The 15,537-nt window shown below is 39.3% G+C and overlaps 1 protein-coding gene across 2 annotated transcripts in view; it reads left to right on the top strand.

Annotated features, from left to right (window-relative positions):
• The window catches only part of RELN (reelin), a 297,403-nt gene that overhangs the window by 239,067 nt on the left and 42,799 nt on the right, over positions 1 to 15,537 (top strand). For both annotated transcript variants that reach the window (XM_040594080.1, XM_040594079.1), the window contains exons 32-41: positions 954 to 1,112; positions 3,082 to 3,270; positions 3,497 to 3,770; positions 5,194 to 5,334; positions 5,430 to 5,607; positions 7,084 to 7,168; positions 9,724 to 9,906; positions 11,126 to 11,297; positions 11,376 to 11,478; positions 14,007 to 14,236. In XM_040594080.1, coding sequence (XP_040450014.1) covers positions 954 to 1,112; positions 3,082 to 3,270; positions 3,497 to 3,770; positions 5,194 to 5,334; positions 5,430 to 5,607; positions 7,084 to 7,168; positions 9,724 to 9,906; positions 11,126 to 11,297; positions 11,376 to 11,478; positions 14,007 to 14,236 — 1,714 coding nt within the window. The remainder of the gene's footprint in view (positions 1 to 953; positions 1,113 to 3,081; positions 3,271 to 3,496; positions 3,771 to 5,193; positions 5,335 to 5,429; positions 5,608 to 7,083; positions 7,169 to 9,723; positions 9,907 to 11,125; positions 11,298 to 11,375; positions 11,479 to 14,006; positions 14,237 to 15,537) is intronic.

The raw sequence follows: 15,537 nt of genomic DNA, 5'->3' as shown, positions 1-15,537 counted from the left end.
CACATGCTTCGAGTTATTGGGGGGCAAGGCGGGGGGCGGGGGGGGGGCTTGTATTTGTGTTTGGGAAGGATCAGCAGAGTTTTGGGAGCAGATTCCCCATGTAAAGTGATCTAGTTGCACGAAGACAGACCATTGGCATCTGGTAGATGAGAAGATAACCTTTTCCTCTCACTATGAATCATTTAACATCACTGGACTGTTTCCTGATGTATAGCATTTACATTGATACTGACTCACAACTGTCATCTTTCAGCACAGATTATACTGAAGGTTTGATTCTCCTTTCATTTGCACTAGTATAAAGATACAAGAAAATCCATTATCTTTGAATATAGTCCAGTGTAAATGAGTTTTAAGAGAAGAAATATATATAAGTAATTCTTTCTTATATTATCCCCTTTGATGAGCTTATAAGAGACTACACAAATCTGCTGTGTCCTAGTATTTGCCATACTGTGTGTTAGATACAAAGACTATCTTAAGTTATCTAAATATTATGAAAGTTAATTTTTAAGGATGCTGTGAGCTTGCATAGGTAGCATGAGCATTGTGAACTACCTATACTGTGAGCCCAACTATCAGAATTACAACTTAGTGTCCCACACAAACTGCAAGGATACCCGACAATACTGACTACATGAAGAAAGTCACATTATTCCTGTTGTTTCTGTGGTACAATCATTAGTTTCACGGAAGTTGTAAAAGATATGATCCTTTGAGTTTGCTGAAGACAGGCAAGATAACATGTGGCAGCTGGTGAGCCCACGTCACCTTTGCAGTAGGACTTTGTCCACAAAATGCTCCCATACCATGAGATGACAAATGGGCAGGGGAGATGCCAAAAGTGCCACATGTACTGGATGGGGGCTGGCAGCTCCTGACTACAGGCTAAAGAGTTGCCCCCTTTTGCTCTGTACAGTCTGACTAACTGTTTTTCTTAATTTTAAATCTAGGTCTTGTTGTTCAATACACAAATGACAACGGGATCACCTGGCATTTGCTGCGAGAGCTGGACTTCATGTCGTACCTGGAACCCCAGGTTGTTTCGATAGACTTACCTCGGGAGGCCAAAACCCCCGCCACCGCTTTCCGCTGGTGGCAGCCACAGCACGGTAAGCAACTCCATCCTAAAAAATTCACCAAGCAGCTTTACACAGCCCACATTTCAATGCTTCTCAGTATGGACATGTTCTGCAGAAACCTCAGCTTACCAAAAATACAGTACGGTGAACAGCTGGGTGCTGTAAGAGCGTATTTAGGCTCTCCTCAGTCACTGCAGATGTGATTTGCTTTTATAGCACCAAGTGGAATAGTGGGCTTAAGAGTAGAATTGTTTAAGAGCCAAGTTTAAACCAAAGATGCTGAGAGGGGAGGGGAAAAGAATATTACACAGTAAAGCCTAAATAAGATTAGAGGATTTACCTGAGTATAGAGTGACCTGGGATGTCAAATGGCTTACACATTCGATCTCATTTTTTCTCTGTTTTGGAAGAGGAGGTATAACTTGGCCTTGAATCTGCCTACCTGGTGGCTTCCATCTCACTATTTTGATATCTCCACACTCCAAAACAGGACCTCCATCCCCTGCCATTTCTGATGTCCCAGTGTCCTGCTCCCCTGCCTTCTGCTGCACCTGCAAAGCCCCTTCAGCCACTTCCCACTTCCTCAGCTGAAAGTAAAACCCTGACGCTGACTGATACCTAAAGCCGCTGTGAGAGCTCCCACCTTGCATGGGGGCACGTTACCACTATTAAAAATGTCCTGATTAAGTGTCTTGACTTTGTGCAAGGCAGCAGCTCCTGGATTCCTGCATGAAATATAAGGTGATATAGCAAATATAGCAAAGTACATTTTAACAGCAATTCCCTGGGTAGAAAAGCACACAGCTTACATTCAGATAATTACGGTATGCAGCATCTTTGATACCATTTATCATTTTGATGGCTGTTTCTTATTCGTACACTTTCTTACAATGTATATGCTGGAGTTAATTGTCCTCACTAAGCAAGAGAGTAGACAAAGCAAGAAGGATGTGATTTAGCTAAGATGCCAGCTCATTTGGGAAAACTGATGAGCAGCAGCTGCTGCACTACAGACCATCGTTCTGCCACAATCATCTGCACTGGTGAGTGGTGCAATACCAGACTGGTTGCTCCCTACCTGTGTCCTGCCCCATGGCCGCTTGCTCTTGGGGCACCTGGATGACCTCTGTCCCTGCTGAGAGTGTTCACTCTAAGACTACCCAATGGCAGTCCTGTGGCTCCCGGTAAGAGGGAGAGTTTATAACCGGAGGTTGAAATACCACTTTCCATACCAGCACCCGTAGGTGACAGCCACTCCTCATTACAGATATTAGCTCCTTCATAGATTGTTTTCATCTACCATAACTCAGTGCAGAGCGGCCCTATCAGCCATGACCCACATTCCTCATAGTAGCAAGACAAAAGCCCTGGGACATCACTATGAGCTCACAATTTATTGTCAAGACTTTACCTCTCCTGTGAGGGCAGTGACTACAGTATGATGGCATTTTCAGCATGCCAGTAGAAAGCTGAATTGAAATGAAGGAGAAATGTCTGAAGATGATATTGAACTGAGATGCCTGTAGGCTGGAAAGCAATACAAGAGAGTTTTACAGGAAGGAGAAGGTGAAGAGCACTTCTGTGATTATCATTATATCAACAGCCTTCAGCATTTCCCTTTGTCTACTATCCTCTTCCATACAAAAGGTACTTTGGGAACTAGAGAGATGTTTTTCTGATTTAGCTATGGGAAATGGCAGGAAGGTTGTAACCCATGAAATGAAAATCCCCAAACAGGGTCTCGGGGAGTATCTCATTCAAATACAGGGAGAGCATACTATGATGAAGGCACTGAAGCTTGAGAAACGAAAAAAATACCTGTGTTTATCTAAAGCAGAAACACACTCTAGAGTCCAGGTTCATCTTTGAGCAATGTTTTAGTCTTGTTCAACAGTGCTCATCTACATGACCGAGCACTGCTCACTGGGTGAACGCAGCGTACGGACATAAAAAATAACATACAAGGATTCCACTAAACTGTCCGTTCTGCTTTTTATAGGGAAGCATTCAGCTCAGTGGGCTTTGGACGATGTCCTAATAGGTATGAATGACAGCTCTCAGACTGGTTTCCAGGATAAATTTGATGGAACTGTGGATTTACAAGCAAGCTGGTACAGAATACAAGGAGGTCAAGTAGACATCGACTGCCTGTCTATGGATACAGCTCTGATGTTCAATGAAAACATTGGTATGTGTCACCAAACATTACTACATTTGTATGAGTCTTTTTTATAAATCAGTTATGGGTCAAGTTTTTACAAGATGGGAGGTATAGATAAATTCAGGTATATAGTAATATGCAGGGAAAAGAAGAAGGAAAAAAAGTTAAAATAAAGATAATTAATTTGAATGACAGTACTGAAAGCATAAGTGTAAGTTATACCTTTTTTTATTGATTTTCTCTCTTTTCTTAGGAAAACCTCGTTATGCTGAGACTTGGGACTTCCATGTATCAGCCTCTTCTTTCTTGCAGTTTGAGCTGAGCATGGGTTGCAGCAAGCCATACAGCAATTCCCATAGCATTCACTTGCAGTATTCTTTAAACAATGGGAGAGACTGGCACCTGGTGACAGAGGAGTGTGTCCCTCCAACCATCGGCTGTCAGCACTACACTGAGAGCTCCATCTACACTTCAGAAAGATTCCAAAACTGGAAGAGAATTACGGTCTATCTCCCACCCCCAACCAAGTGAGCACTGCTTTTCTGGCTGTTTAGCATGATAAAGATTTTGCTGATCTAATTTGAGCAAACATCTCTCAGCTTGGGAATTTTCTGCATGTCTTTTAAATTATTAAATGTGTGTTGTCACGCCATCAGAATTTTAAATTTCACTTCAAAACACTTCATCAGATATAATGTGAACTGCAGGAACTTAAGGAAGTAACAACTTTGAATGAGTGAATTCTTAAGTCTTGCCTATAATCTATGACAGCAAGAACAGGAACGCTAAACCAAGCTTTTCTAACATTTACCCAGTAAGAAGCAAAAATTAATGCCCTGACCCATCCTTTCATATAAAATTATTTTCTATGATTGCATCTAACTTGTCACCCAACATTTAGGCATGTTAGTCATGGCATTCAGCAAGTCAAAACACATGTTACTAGATGTGTCACCTCCACACTTTTGACCAGGAGGAGAGTTCTGCCTGCCTCATAGTGTTATCACATGGTTGTAAATGGATGTGGCAGATGTGCTGGCATCTGTTTCTGAATAAAACCATGCTCTAGTTTAGAAATAACAGAAGATTATGATATTGCTTACCATTATTCTGGATAGTTCTGTAATTCTTCAAAGCGCCCTACACATTACCTCTGTAAATTTCACCAGTCAGAAAATATGGTGGTAAAAATGGACACACAGTAGATGAACTGGGACAGGGGTTCACATCTTGGTTTCTAATTCCATAGTATCCTCCAGAGGACCATACATCTTATTCCAAAGAATCTTCCTCACAAATACAATTATATCCTGATCCTATCAAAGTCTGAGGGCAATCCTCTGTGTGTTGTCCACAACACATTTCCTGCCTGAACAAATGGAAGATGATCTAACCCACAGCATTGTGATAGATTTATTTTTTCCAGAATACTTTCCTCATCTGAGAATTACAAGGCAGTCAGCAAACACAGCAGTGTGTATGCATGTGCATGTTTGTACATATATATTCCTACATTGTTATGTGTGTATATGTAAACATATGTAATCATTGTTTTTTCTTTACACAACACTTAGTATAAATTAACTTTCCTTCTTACTTTATTGAAGCAATTATATTCTTTTAGCTCTTAGCAACACATGGAGCTGTCAAATGCTAATGTAGCCAATAGTTTCTGCTCAACCACTTTGTTGACTGGCAAGAGTTGCAGCAAAGTTCATTCTTGGTTTTCACTTTATGGCACCTTCCTTTAGAGTCTGCTGGAATTTTGCCTAAAAACTAACCTAAGAAATTGAAACTTCCAGTTTCAACTGGAATCTTTTCCAAATACTGGGAGTCATGCTTATTAATATGCTTTTCCTCTCCTGAAGTCTATGAGATTTTCTTTACTATTTAGCACTTTGTGGAGCAGACATTCTGGATCCTGAAATACATGCGCTCTTTTTTTTCTAGCTCCCCCAGAACACGGTTCAGATGGATTCAGTACAACTATGCTTCTGGTGTTGATTCTTGGGCTATTGATAATGTGGTCCTGGCTACAGGGTGCCCTTGGATGTGCTCAGGCCATGGCATCTGTGATGCAGGTCATTGTGTGTAAGTAGCAACCTGCTTAACCTGCTTCATAGAAAGTATGTTATGTTTTATTTAGGCCAGATGGATAACACCTTTTCCTTCCAATTTGTTGCTAGGTGTGACAGAGGCTTTGGTGGTCCATACTGTGTCCCTGTCATTCCTCTGCCGTCTGTACTGAAGGATGATTTCAATGGTAACTTGCATCCAGACCTTTGGCCTGAGGTCTATGGTGCTGAGAGGGGAAACCTGAATGGTGACACCATCAAGTCTGGAACAGCTCTCATTTTTAAAGGGGTCAGACATTATTTACATTGACAAAATGAATAAAACCCAGTAGAGTTAAGAACAGAAAGTAATTTTTTTGTTGTTTCCCCACATATGTTTATATCAGTCTTTAGGCTAGAATTTGAAATTTTCATTTTTCTTGTCTTTTCCTGCCCTGCTTATGCACCATGTTTGTCACAGTTGTTTTCTTATGAAAACATGGGTTTCATCTGTTTGTTGGCTATTGCTTTCATTTGTGGTATAAATTCCTCCTTAACCACCAAAGGAAAAGAAAGAAATTTTGTTGCTGAAATTCTTGAGGCCAGGTGAGTGATTTGGAAATATGATACACGTTACAATCAGTTGGGTTTACATCTTGAAATCCCCTATCTTTTGAATATTTTGAATAATGCAAATTAGTCGGCACTGTCGTCTATGTAATCAATGTTTATGTAGTTAGCCTGTGTTTTACTTAATTCTATTATTTTTGAAGTTTTCTAGCTCTTTAAGGATTTTTTTTGTTAATTACAGCTTTTAAAAGGCCAGGAAATATCCTATTTTCTGAACTTCTCAGTTCTTCAACAAAACACATAATAGAAATACTATTGTTCACATAAGCACACAAATTTTAAGCTCACACAGGAGTCTTCACTTGACACTGTGAATGCAGGTACCCCAAAAAAGCAAAGTTTAATAACGTTTGGTGTAGAAATCAATTCTTTGAATTCTTTAGAAATATTTCCTTGCAAAACCTTGACTCCAGTTCAACCTCTTCAAATCATTTAAATCACAAATTACAGGATGTGAATTGTCTGAAACTTGGATCGGTTGTTCCTGCATGTTGTTCCGCTGGGGGGAATGGGTCTGAGAAAGAGGGAAGCTCTGAGAGATGGTTTGCCAGATCTCTGTAGAATGGGTACTGGCTCTGGCCCCCAGTTCCACACAGCATTGATGTCCAAAGATGGACAGGACCTTAGGGGTCACTATGGAGTTTGCTCTCTGCTCCCTTTCCTTACTGCTTTAAGTCAAGAGGTTGCCCCAGAAGACTATTTTTGTATGAAATATTTTTTGAGGCACAGAAAAAAGCTCCTAGAGAGGAATCTTCCTGCCTGGAAATTAGGGTGCTTGGCTACTATACATTTTGCTAAAAAAAAATTAGTATACTAGCTTGGACTCAATGTCTGAGTAAGTCAGTGCTTGCAGATCAGATCGTATCTCTATGGTTCACAGCATGAACTGAATGAGCTGTATCTGTGGCTGTAACTGATCATGCAGCTGTGCCTGTGGCAGTGACACAAACCCATATCTAGCCCTTTCTATTGTCATGGCTCACTTTGCCAAGGCTATTGCTGTCCCCATTTTCTACATGGAAGAAGTTGTGGGACAGAGAACTACCTCTCTCACTGCCACTAGCAGTCAGTAACAGACCACATCCAGACAATACAAGCTGCAGAGCATCTTCAGTGGTGGGAACTGAGACTCACACTACCTATTCTGTATTTGCAGGAAGGACTGAGAATGCTTGTTTCGAGAGATCTAGATTGCACTAATACTGTGTACATCCAGTTTTCATTTAAATTCATTGCAAAAGGTAAGATCACTGTTGATTTCCTATTACTTCTCTAGCTTTATTCATACATAGTAGCATCATGGAAAAGAATACGGGTTTACATTTTCAGCTTCAGTGTACATGATCACTGGTTTATGGTAGATAATCCAGGAACTTGTTTGAGATTGTACATCATCCCTACCTTGCTACCAGCCTACGTGGCCGTCTGTGCCGTTCCTGAGAAAAACATAAACCAGTAATATAAAAACCAGCACAGCTAGTAAAGTCTTTGAGCAGAAAAGAAACAAAATAACTCAACATTTTTTGAGAGATTTTGCAGTATGTTGGGGAAAAATTGATTTATCCGGTTTTTAAGTCATAAAATTTTGTCTATAGTAGATCACTTAGGGAACTGATAAGGAACTACCAGGTTTTTCATTTTCAAGCTTCAGTCCACTGCATTAAAAGGTCTTACCATCTGACTTCCTTGTAGGTATCTTAGAGATGACTAAAACTTCGTAATTCTGTTCAATTGTATATGAAGAATAGTCAGACCTGCCAAGCCAAGTTTATACATTGGTGTAATAAGCTTGAGACAGTTTTTCTAATACAAGTATATTCAAGCCAATGATTCAGTCCTACCCTACTCCAAGCCCCTGCCATCCCTGGCTTTGCAAAATAATTTTATCCAAGTCAGGAGTAACATGGTGGAGAACAACTACCCTGGCTGAGGGCTTTCAGTTGTTTTTCCCAGTATTGCTTGTAGAACTGGCACTTCCAAGCTGAACTCTCAACATGCAAAAACTCCTCTCCCTTTGATGGAAGATGGAAGATGTTCATAGCTTCTGGGACTGGACCCTACCTGACTCACCATTTGCCAAAGGACAGCATGAAAAGAGTTTTGAACTGCCTCTTTCTTCCTAAGTAAATTTCTTAGCCAAATCACTGTATGGGCAAGTAAAAATGTAGCTCTTTCTGAATTAAGTTTGATTCACTTGAATAGACATTTAATCATATATATTTGGCTATTTATTACTATTAAGTACTTTATTGAAAAGAGATAAACCAATAACAGCCAAAACCATAACATAACATGCCCCAAAATAATGATGTGCCAAATACTTCTGTTTTAAAAGCAAAATCTTTCTGAAAACTTCTTTTACAAGACTCTGACTTGGAAATATTTCTACATATGATCCTTGCCAAAATATTTAAAAATACAATGAGTAAAAATATCATCCTGAAAGGGAGGAATAGCTGAAGGCTCAAGGCTGGATTTTGACACTTGACCCACAAGAGGTAAAGCAATGAAACTCCATGAGAAATCTTTTCTCATTAAATCCATATGGCTTGCTAGGCTTAGGCCTGGATCCAGGACTTAGTCCCAACAAACTCCCTAATGTTGAATGCAAATTAATATAGCTGGGCATATCTCTCAACTGTAAGAGTTAACAGCATGTGTTGTTTAGTGTTGATCACCACAGGTAAGGCAAAATCAGCTCCTGTCTCCTTCCTGCTCTGTTATACACATGGCCATTGAAGAGAGACTTTGCACTGAAGTAGAGTAGAGCAGGAGTGTGCACATCAGTCATTTTGGCTTCAGCAAATTTGGTTAATTTAAGAACAGAACATGGGAGAAACTTGCACAGTAATGCAGTGAGGCAGGGATGAAAAACCTGTTCCTTAGTCCTTTTCTGCTGCTAGTTCCTGTCCTTGGAATGAGTTTTTGGGGATGTGCCATCACTGTGCCACACTATGAAGGGAGTGGATAGTGTAAATTTGTCGAAGTGAGAACTCAGCTTGGAGATACTGTCGCTCAGATGTTGATGTTCTTGGTCAGCAAGTCAGGCGTGGGCCAAATAGACACTGAGGACTGAGCTTGTGCAGGATAACCACACCAAGTGCAAGTGCTGGGCTTTAATCAGCATATGTTAATAGCAAGGGCTGTAAAGAGTCTTTATTGACTCTAGAAAGCTTTAAGTAAAAAAGGAAGAACTGGTAGTCAGAAAATGCAAATTTTACTCTCACTTCCACCACTGATTTTTAGGCCTGCTTAAAGCACAGAATATTGCTGCTGTTGTTGTTAAAACATGCTAATAAAGATCCTCAGTGCTTTCCATCAATTATATGATTTCTGGGCACGAATATGCTCATATCAGTGCCTGCAGTCAGAGCCATGGACTATAAATTTGTGAGGATAAGGGCTGTGTCTTTATCTGTGGGTGCTACAGATGGTGATAATGTCTGGTACCTGGGAAAAACAAGCAAATAAATATTGAACTACTGAAAAATGTCTGTGGTAGAAGGAGCTGGTTTGTTCTAATCTAGAATATTATAATAGTGAGATAGCTTCTAATCTAAGTAATTAACTTGGACCATACATATAATGAACAGCAATGTAAATTTAGCCCCTAATTCATTAGCATTTTGCAGACAGGCAAGCAAGGGAAAGTGCAGGAAGACGTATGTGTACAATCCACCTATAACATCTCAATAGCTTAAGTTGTTGATAAAGGAAGTTGTTGAAGAAGTATTTTTGAGCTAGTGCTTTTAAAAACTGGATTATAATGAACATAAATGCATGTCCTCTGCTCCAGGCACGCCCGAGAGGTCTCATTCCATCCTGCTGCAATATTCTGTCAACGGTGGCATCACTTGGCACCTGATAGATGAGTTTTACTTCACACAGACTACAGACGTCCTCTTTATTAACGTTCCTCTGCCCTATGCAGCCCAAAGCAATGCAACACGGTTCAGGCTTTGGCAACCTTACAACAACGGTAAGGAAGAGACACCCACGGGACTCCAGGTCCACACTTGCACAGCTCAGCATCTGTAGGAGGGTAGATTTTTAAACTCAACAATAATAGAGACTCTTAAATCATGTTTTCTTATAATTTAACTCCTTCAATTAAAATTATCACAGAATCATGTTTACTGTTCTTATAAAGCTGCTGTATGCTTTAAAGTGAAAGTACCTTAACCTGATACTCATTGACTGTGTGCAGAAGGCTATTTGGTCCTGGGGGGATGGGGAGGTCAAGCAACACAGATAAAGTTAACTTCACTCAGGTTCTTATTATTTTTAATGGACCTGATTCTCATTTACACTGAGGGCCCATTAGAATGTTCCAATTATACAAAAACATCCCAAGTGCAAATGGGAGCTGGGCCTACCTTGCTCAGAATTAACTAGGCATTAAAAACCCATTTAGACAGAGTATGTAGTGAGCAGTTAATCTTTTGATTAAATTGTAAAGGACTGTAGAAAACCACAAGAGGAATGCAGCTCATTCTTCCTGATTGTAGGAGATGTGCCAGCTGAAGAAAGCTCTCCTCTGCTATCAGTTACTCTGAGCACATCTCTTAGCAGAAGCTGACATTAAGGGCTCTAAAGAATTCCAGCAATCGTTTAGACACAGTAATACAGCAACAATTTATTCCATGCAGGCAAATGCCTAGCACATCTCTAACAAAAAAAGCAAACTTAAATCTGGTCCTAAGAATCCAGTCCCACTTTATTCTTCTGGTGGGTTCTGCCTAAAACTAAGCTTTTCTTGCACACATTATCCTTAAGTACAAATCTTATTTAAAAGAAGCCTTTTAACTTCCTCTGATCAACACAAAGGCTTTTAGATAGATTAAAAAAAAAAACAAACAACAAAACAAAACAAAAAAAAAAAACAGTTGCACAAAAGATCTGGCAATCTAATCCTTCCTGTCCAGTTTGAAAGCGCTAATTTTACAACATATTTGAATTTATAATCCATTGGAGAGAAGTCAATCAGAATTTCCTTCTCTGTCAAAGAGCCCTTGCCAGGCAAACACAAGCTGCTGAGTCCAAGGAAAAAGGTGCAGAATGAAATCAGCCTTTCAGGCTGCTCGGGCTCTACAGCAACCACTCCTTTAGATGATTCTTAATCAAAAGGAAGATACTGATGCTAGTGTAGTATAATAGTGGTATTAGGTCTTAACAGGAATGTTCCCTTTTCTTTGTAGGCAAAAAAGAAGAAATCTGGATTATTGATGACTTAATTATAGATGGAAATAACTTAAAGAATCCCATGATCCTTTTGGATACATTTGATTTCGGTCCCAAAGAGGACAACTGGTTTTTCTACCCTGGAGGAAACATTGGGCTTTATTGCCCATATTCATCTAAAGGAGCTCCGTAAGCACCTCTCAGCAATAAATTAGAAAGAACTGTGGAATAAACTGAGTCTAAAGTGTTCCTTTCCTTTTTTTACAGGGAAGAAGATTCAGCTATGGTATTTGTTTCAAATGAAGTTGGAGAGCACTCCATTACAACAAGGGACCTGAGTGTAAATGAAAACACTATAATCCAGTTTGAGGTACTTGTCCTCAGAAAGTTATTTTGCCTTTTGCTTAGAGAGTTCTCTTCTTCCAGGTTCTGCTCTTTGGTGTATTTGCCCAGCTGTTATGATTGCCAAGTGCAGAAGCCTGTCTAATTTCTCCTGTAATTGCTTTGATATTACTTTCCCTCATGTGTGTATATCGTGACACTTTTAACACAGATAAGGGAAATTTCTGCCTCAAACTCTTCTAATTTTATGCCGAAGTTACTACTTTGTCCATGCCTGTATACTTGCACTGATAGCATTAAAGTCCATGACCCGGGGGTTGGAGAGTCACCACTGGCAGAGAAGATGATGAGCAAAATATAATGAGGGTCCAGATTACCACTTCACAGCCTGCTCAGGATAAGTGTGCAGCACTTCCATAAGGTGACCTGGTGGAGAGCTACAACTTCATCCGTGACACTAGAAATTAATTTTTCCTACCTGCTGGCTTAACTGCACTGTTGTACTTTCTCAGAGAGCCAAGGCTCTGCTTTCCTTTTGCTTCTGCCCATGCTTTCATAGACACTCTAGAAGAAGCTGTTTTTTGGCCATGATAGCCTGAATTCATCCCATCTTAGTGAGTTATCCAAAGCTCATGAATAAAGAGCATGGTTTTTTGGTTTTCATATAGTCAATGGAAACAGGTACCGCAATGACAACACGTAGTCTAAACTAAACTGTGTTTCTGGTTTATCCTAAAATCTAAATAGTGCACTGGCTAGGGCAGATACTGATGGGAGTAACCATTTAACCTAGTGTGTATTAGTTTAGAGGGGTTATTATATTGTCATTAAGAAATCATAAAATAATCTTTCATGTAAATTGCCATGTTACATTTACCAGGCTACTTTTAAGAAAGATGTAGTGTTAAACAGCAAATTATACTAGTTTATAAACAGTTAATAAAATGATACTAAAGGTTTTCCAAGAAAAGCAGGTTTAGCTGTGTACTCATGCATGCTTCAGTTTGTCATGCAACTAATTCATAAATTATTGAATGCAAACCATTTCCTGTTTTAAAATATAGATTATAGCCTGTAGAACAAAAATGTTTGAGGTCACTTTAAGGTATTCATAAGTCTTCAGAGCGTTAACCTCATAAAATCTACATGCTTACTTCCATATATGGTAAGAACATTGTTTTCAGCTCACGTTTTTGAGGATATTAGTATAAATGAAGAAGTTATGCATAATGCAGTAGAGTTTCTCCCAAGAGTTATAACCGATATTGGGTCAAGCACCTCTCTAAGATTCCGGATGAGTAGATAACCCTTCTAGTCGTATGTAGGTTGATGGGACTCATGTGCACTGAAGAGTGATGAAGGAAATTCAATGTCAGATACATTTTCAACATTCCTGCACAGTTCTAAGTATTATTGGGTTTTAGAAATAAAGAGATTTTCATTACAGAGCAGCATGTTATAAAGAAACTTACTTTCTGCTACAAAGATATGTAAAAACCTCAAAATGTTCCATAGTTTTAGTACAGGCTTTGTATTTCATTGGCAATGGGTTTTTATTTTTTATATGGTAAGTATAATACATCTTATTTTATATGACAGAGTCATCCTGTAAGGGAACTAATTCTTCTTTTATTTATTTTATTTCTTTTATTATGAGCAATTTGAAACTAAAAGAACATGCTAATATCAGTGTGAAAGAAAAGCAGACTACTTTGCACTAGGGGCATGCAGAAGATATGTCTTAAGATGTCTTATATTCTGTACAAAGCATCATTTTATATTTTTTTTCCAATAGTAGAACTGTGTTCGTGTAAGTTTTCTGCCTTTTCTACTGTTCTCTAAATCAAGAATCTTGTAAGAATACCCAGAGAAGTTTGACGCTACTAAAATATATTTTGGTGTGATATTGAATCTAAATCCAGTCCAGCTATGATACTTTTAACACTGTCTCCTAGGGCTTTGCTCCTATATATAAACAAAAGGGTAGTGAGTATGAAAGCTGAAGAACACATTGGAGTGATATAGCATACCCCCTGTGGCACAAGCTTTTTCATTTTTTTGGAAGTGTAACACAAGAAGGACCATAGTGCAGCTCAGCAATTTAACAAAAGGTTTATATTTGCACATTTTGTTTTAATATTTCTGGGTTTGAAAATGCACATTTTTTTGGTGCTGTCATTACTTAAGTACCTGCCAGAGGACTGCAAAAGCTGATGCATTTGCTCCAGCAACGTTAGCAGCTCTCCTTTGGGATTTTGTCTAATTATCTTTACAGTTTTCTCTTAATAGAAGTAGTTGGGGATTTCATATTACATTAATTTTATGATAAGCTAGAGTGCAATATGCCTATGGATAGGTAGGGCAATGTGCAAGAGTTCATGTTCACATGCATGTCTTGAGTAAATCATCCCAGTTGTTAAATGAGTTCCCAGATCCCTGTTTTCCTGGGCTAAATATATACCTTACCAAATGGGAGAGGCGAAGAGACAAAAGAGTGATCAGGAGTTCCACAACCTGCCCTATGTTATCTTCTGTATTTCATGTCTTGGCCTCCAGATCAATATCGGCTGCACCACTGATAGTTCCTCTGCTGACCCAGTAAAGCTGGAGTTCTCACGAGATCTGGGGGCGACGTGGCACCTGCTGCTCCCCTTGTGCTACAGCAGCAGCAGCCACCTCAGCTCCCTCTGCTCCACCGAGCATCACCCAAGCAGCACTTACTACGCAGGCACCACCCAGGGCTGGAGAAGGGAGGTCATTCACTTTGGAAAACTGCACCTCTGTGGGTAAGTGTCCAGCTCCTATTCCTGCCAAGCTACTTGTTGTTTGTTTTCATTTGTATTTTCCATCCAAAACGTTCTCCCAGCGGTGTGTAAGAATTGTTGCACTAGAGCAGAGCAGATGATCAGTTTTTCTCCAGTTTTTGTCCTGAATGTTAGTTAGTGTTCAGAAAATTCCCAAAAATACATTATGCCTAATGCTAATGTAGAATAACAACAGATGATTTCCTATTTATCCGGATATCTAATTGGTGACATCTTTATGGAAGTGGGTTGCGTGGTAAAATTAATGCAAAACTGACTGTCCTTATAGTGTTTTGAATGTTCTTTACTGCAGTGAATTCGCCATGTGAATTTATCAAAGATATTATTGCATAAAATTTGAAATTCACTAGAAAATGCAGTAAAATGTGAGCTAGCATAAACTTGATTTTACTTCATTGTAAGGAAATGGACTGATGTAAATACTTGAGATCTCTTGTAGCTATAAAATTCTGTCATTCTATGAAACTAACTGCTGCAGTCACTCAGAAACTTAAAGTTTGTGGAACAAGCCAGGTTGGGTGATAACAGATACACAGCATAGAAAAACGACATATGCTAGCAGGCATAACATTACGTAAATTTTCAAAGTATAAAACAGTGCTGGTTACTGTTTTCAGAGAAATCTGTCTTCTAGCATCAACTCAGTTTATGTAAAAGATCACATCATTAAGGATTAAACTGTAGCATGTATGAATGAAAACGAGCTATGCAACTATGAGACTTTATGAGTCTATGCAACCATGAGACTAAGTATTTATGAAACTACTGAATGCAGTGGGTCTTCTACTAAATAAACGGCCCTGTATGTGCCTTTGAAAGTATGAATAAACCTATGTAAGAGATGAGAACCAAATTTGGAAAACATGGATGTTTAATTTAAGAAAACATTTAAATTTTAAATTTTCATTTTGTGGTTTATGACTGTTACCTTTTCAAGTGTGGAATAGGTAACTACCTCTTGCAGCAGCTCATTTGTCCTTCTGCTTTTGCCCAAAAGAATTATTTGACTCTTTACCCAACTACGAATGCATCCTTCCAAGTGAAAATTTTGACTGTGCAGACTCCTAACTCATTTAAACCTTCCAGGTATTTTGATTTAGTTCTCTGTTCCTGAGTGTTTCTAGCGCATTTGCCTGCCTGCCTTCCTGTTCCTTCCCCAACGCAAAGGCCAGAAGCCAGTTGCTGACAGCCAGCCAAACCCAACAGCACAGAGCAGCTTCCATGGAGAGTTCGGTGCCACGAAATTCTAGGGCCAGAGGGCT

This window comes from Falco naumanni, chromosome 5 (assembly GCF_017639655.2).
Source record: "Falco naumanni isolate bFalNau1 chromosome 5, bFalNau1.pat, whole genome shotgun sequence".
NCBI lineage: Eukaryota > Metazoa > Chordata > Aves > Falconiformes > Falconidae > Falco > Falco naumanni.
The sequence above is the reverse complement of the archived record's forward strand: the minus strand, read 5'-3'. Positions and strand labels throughout refer to the sequence as shown.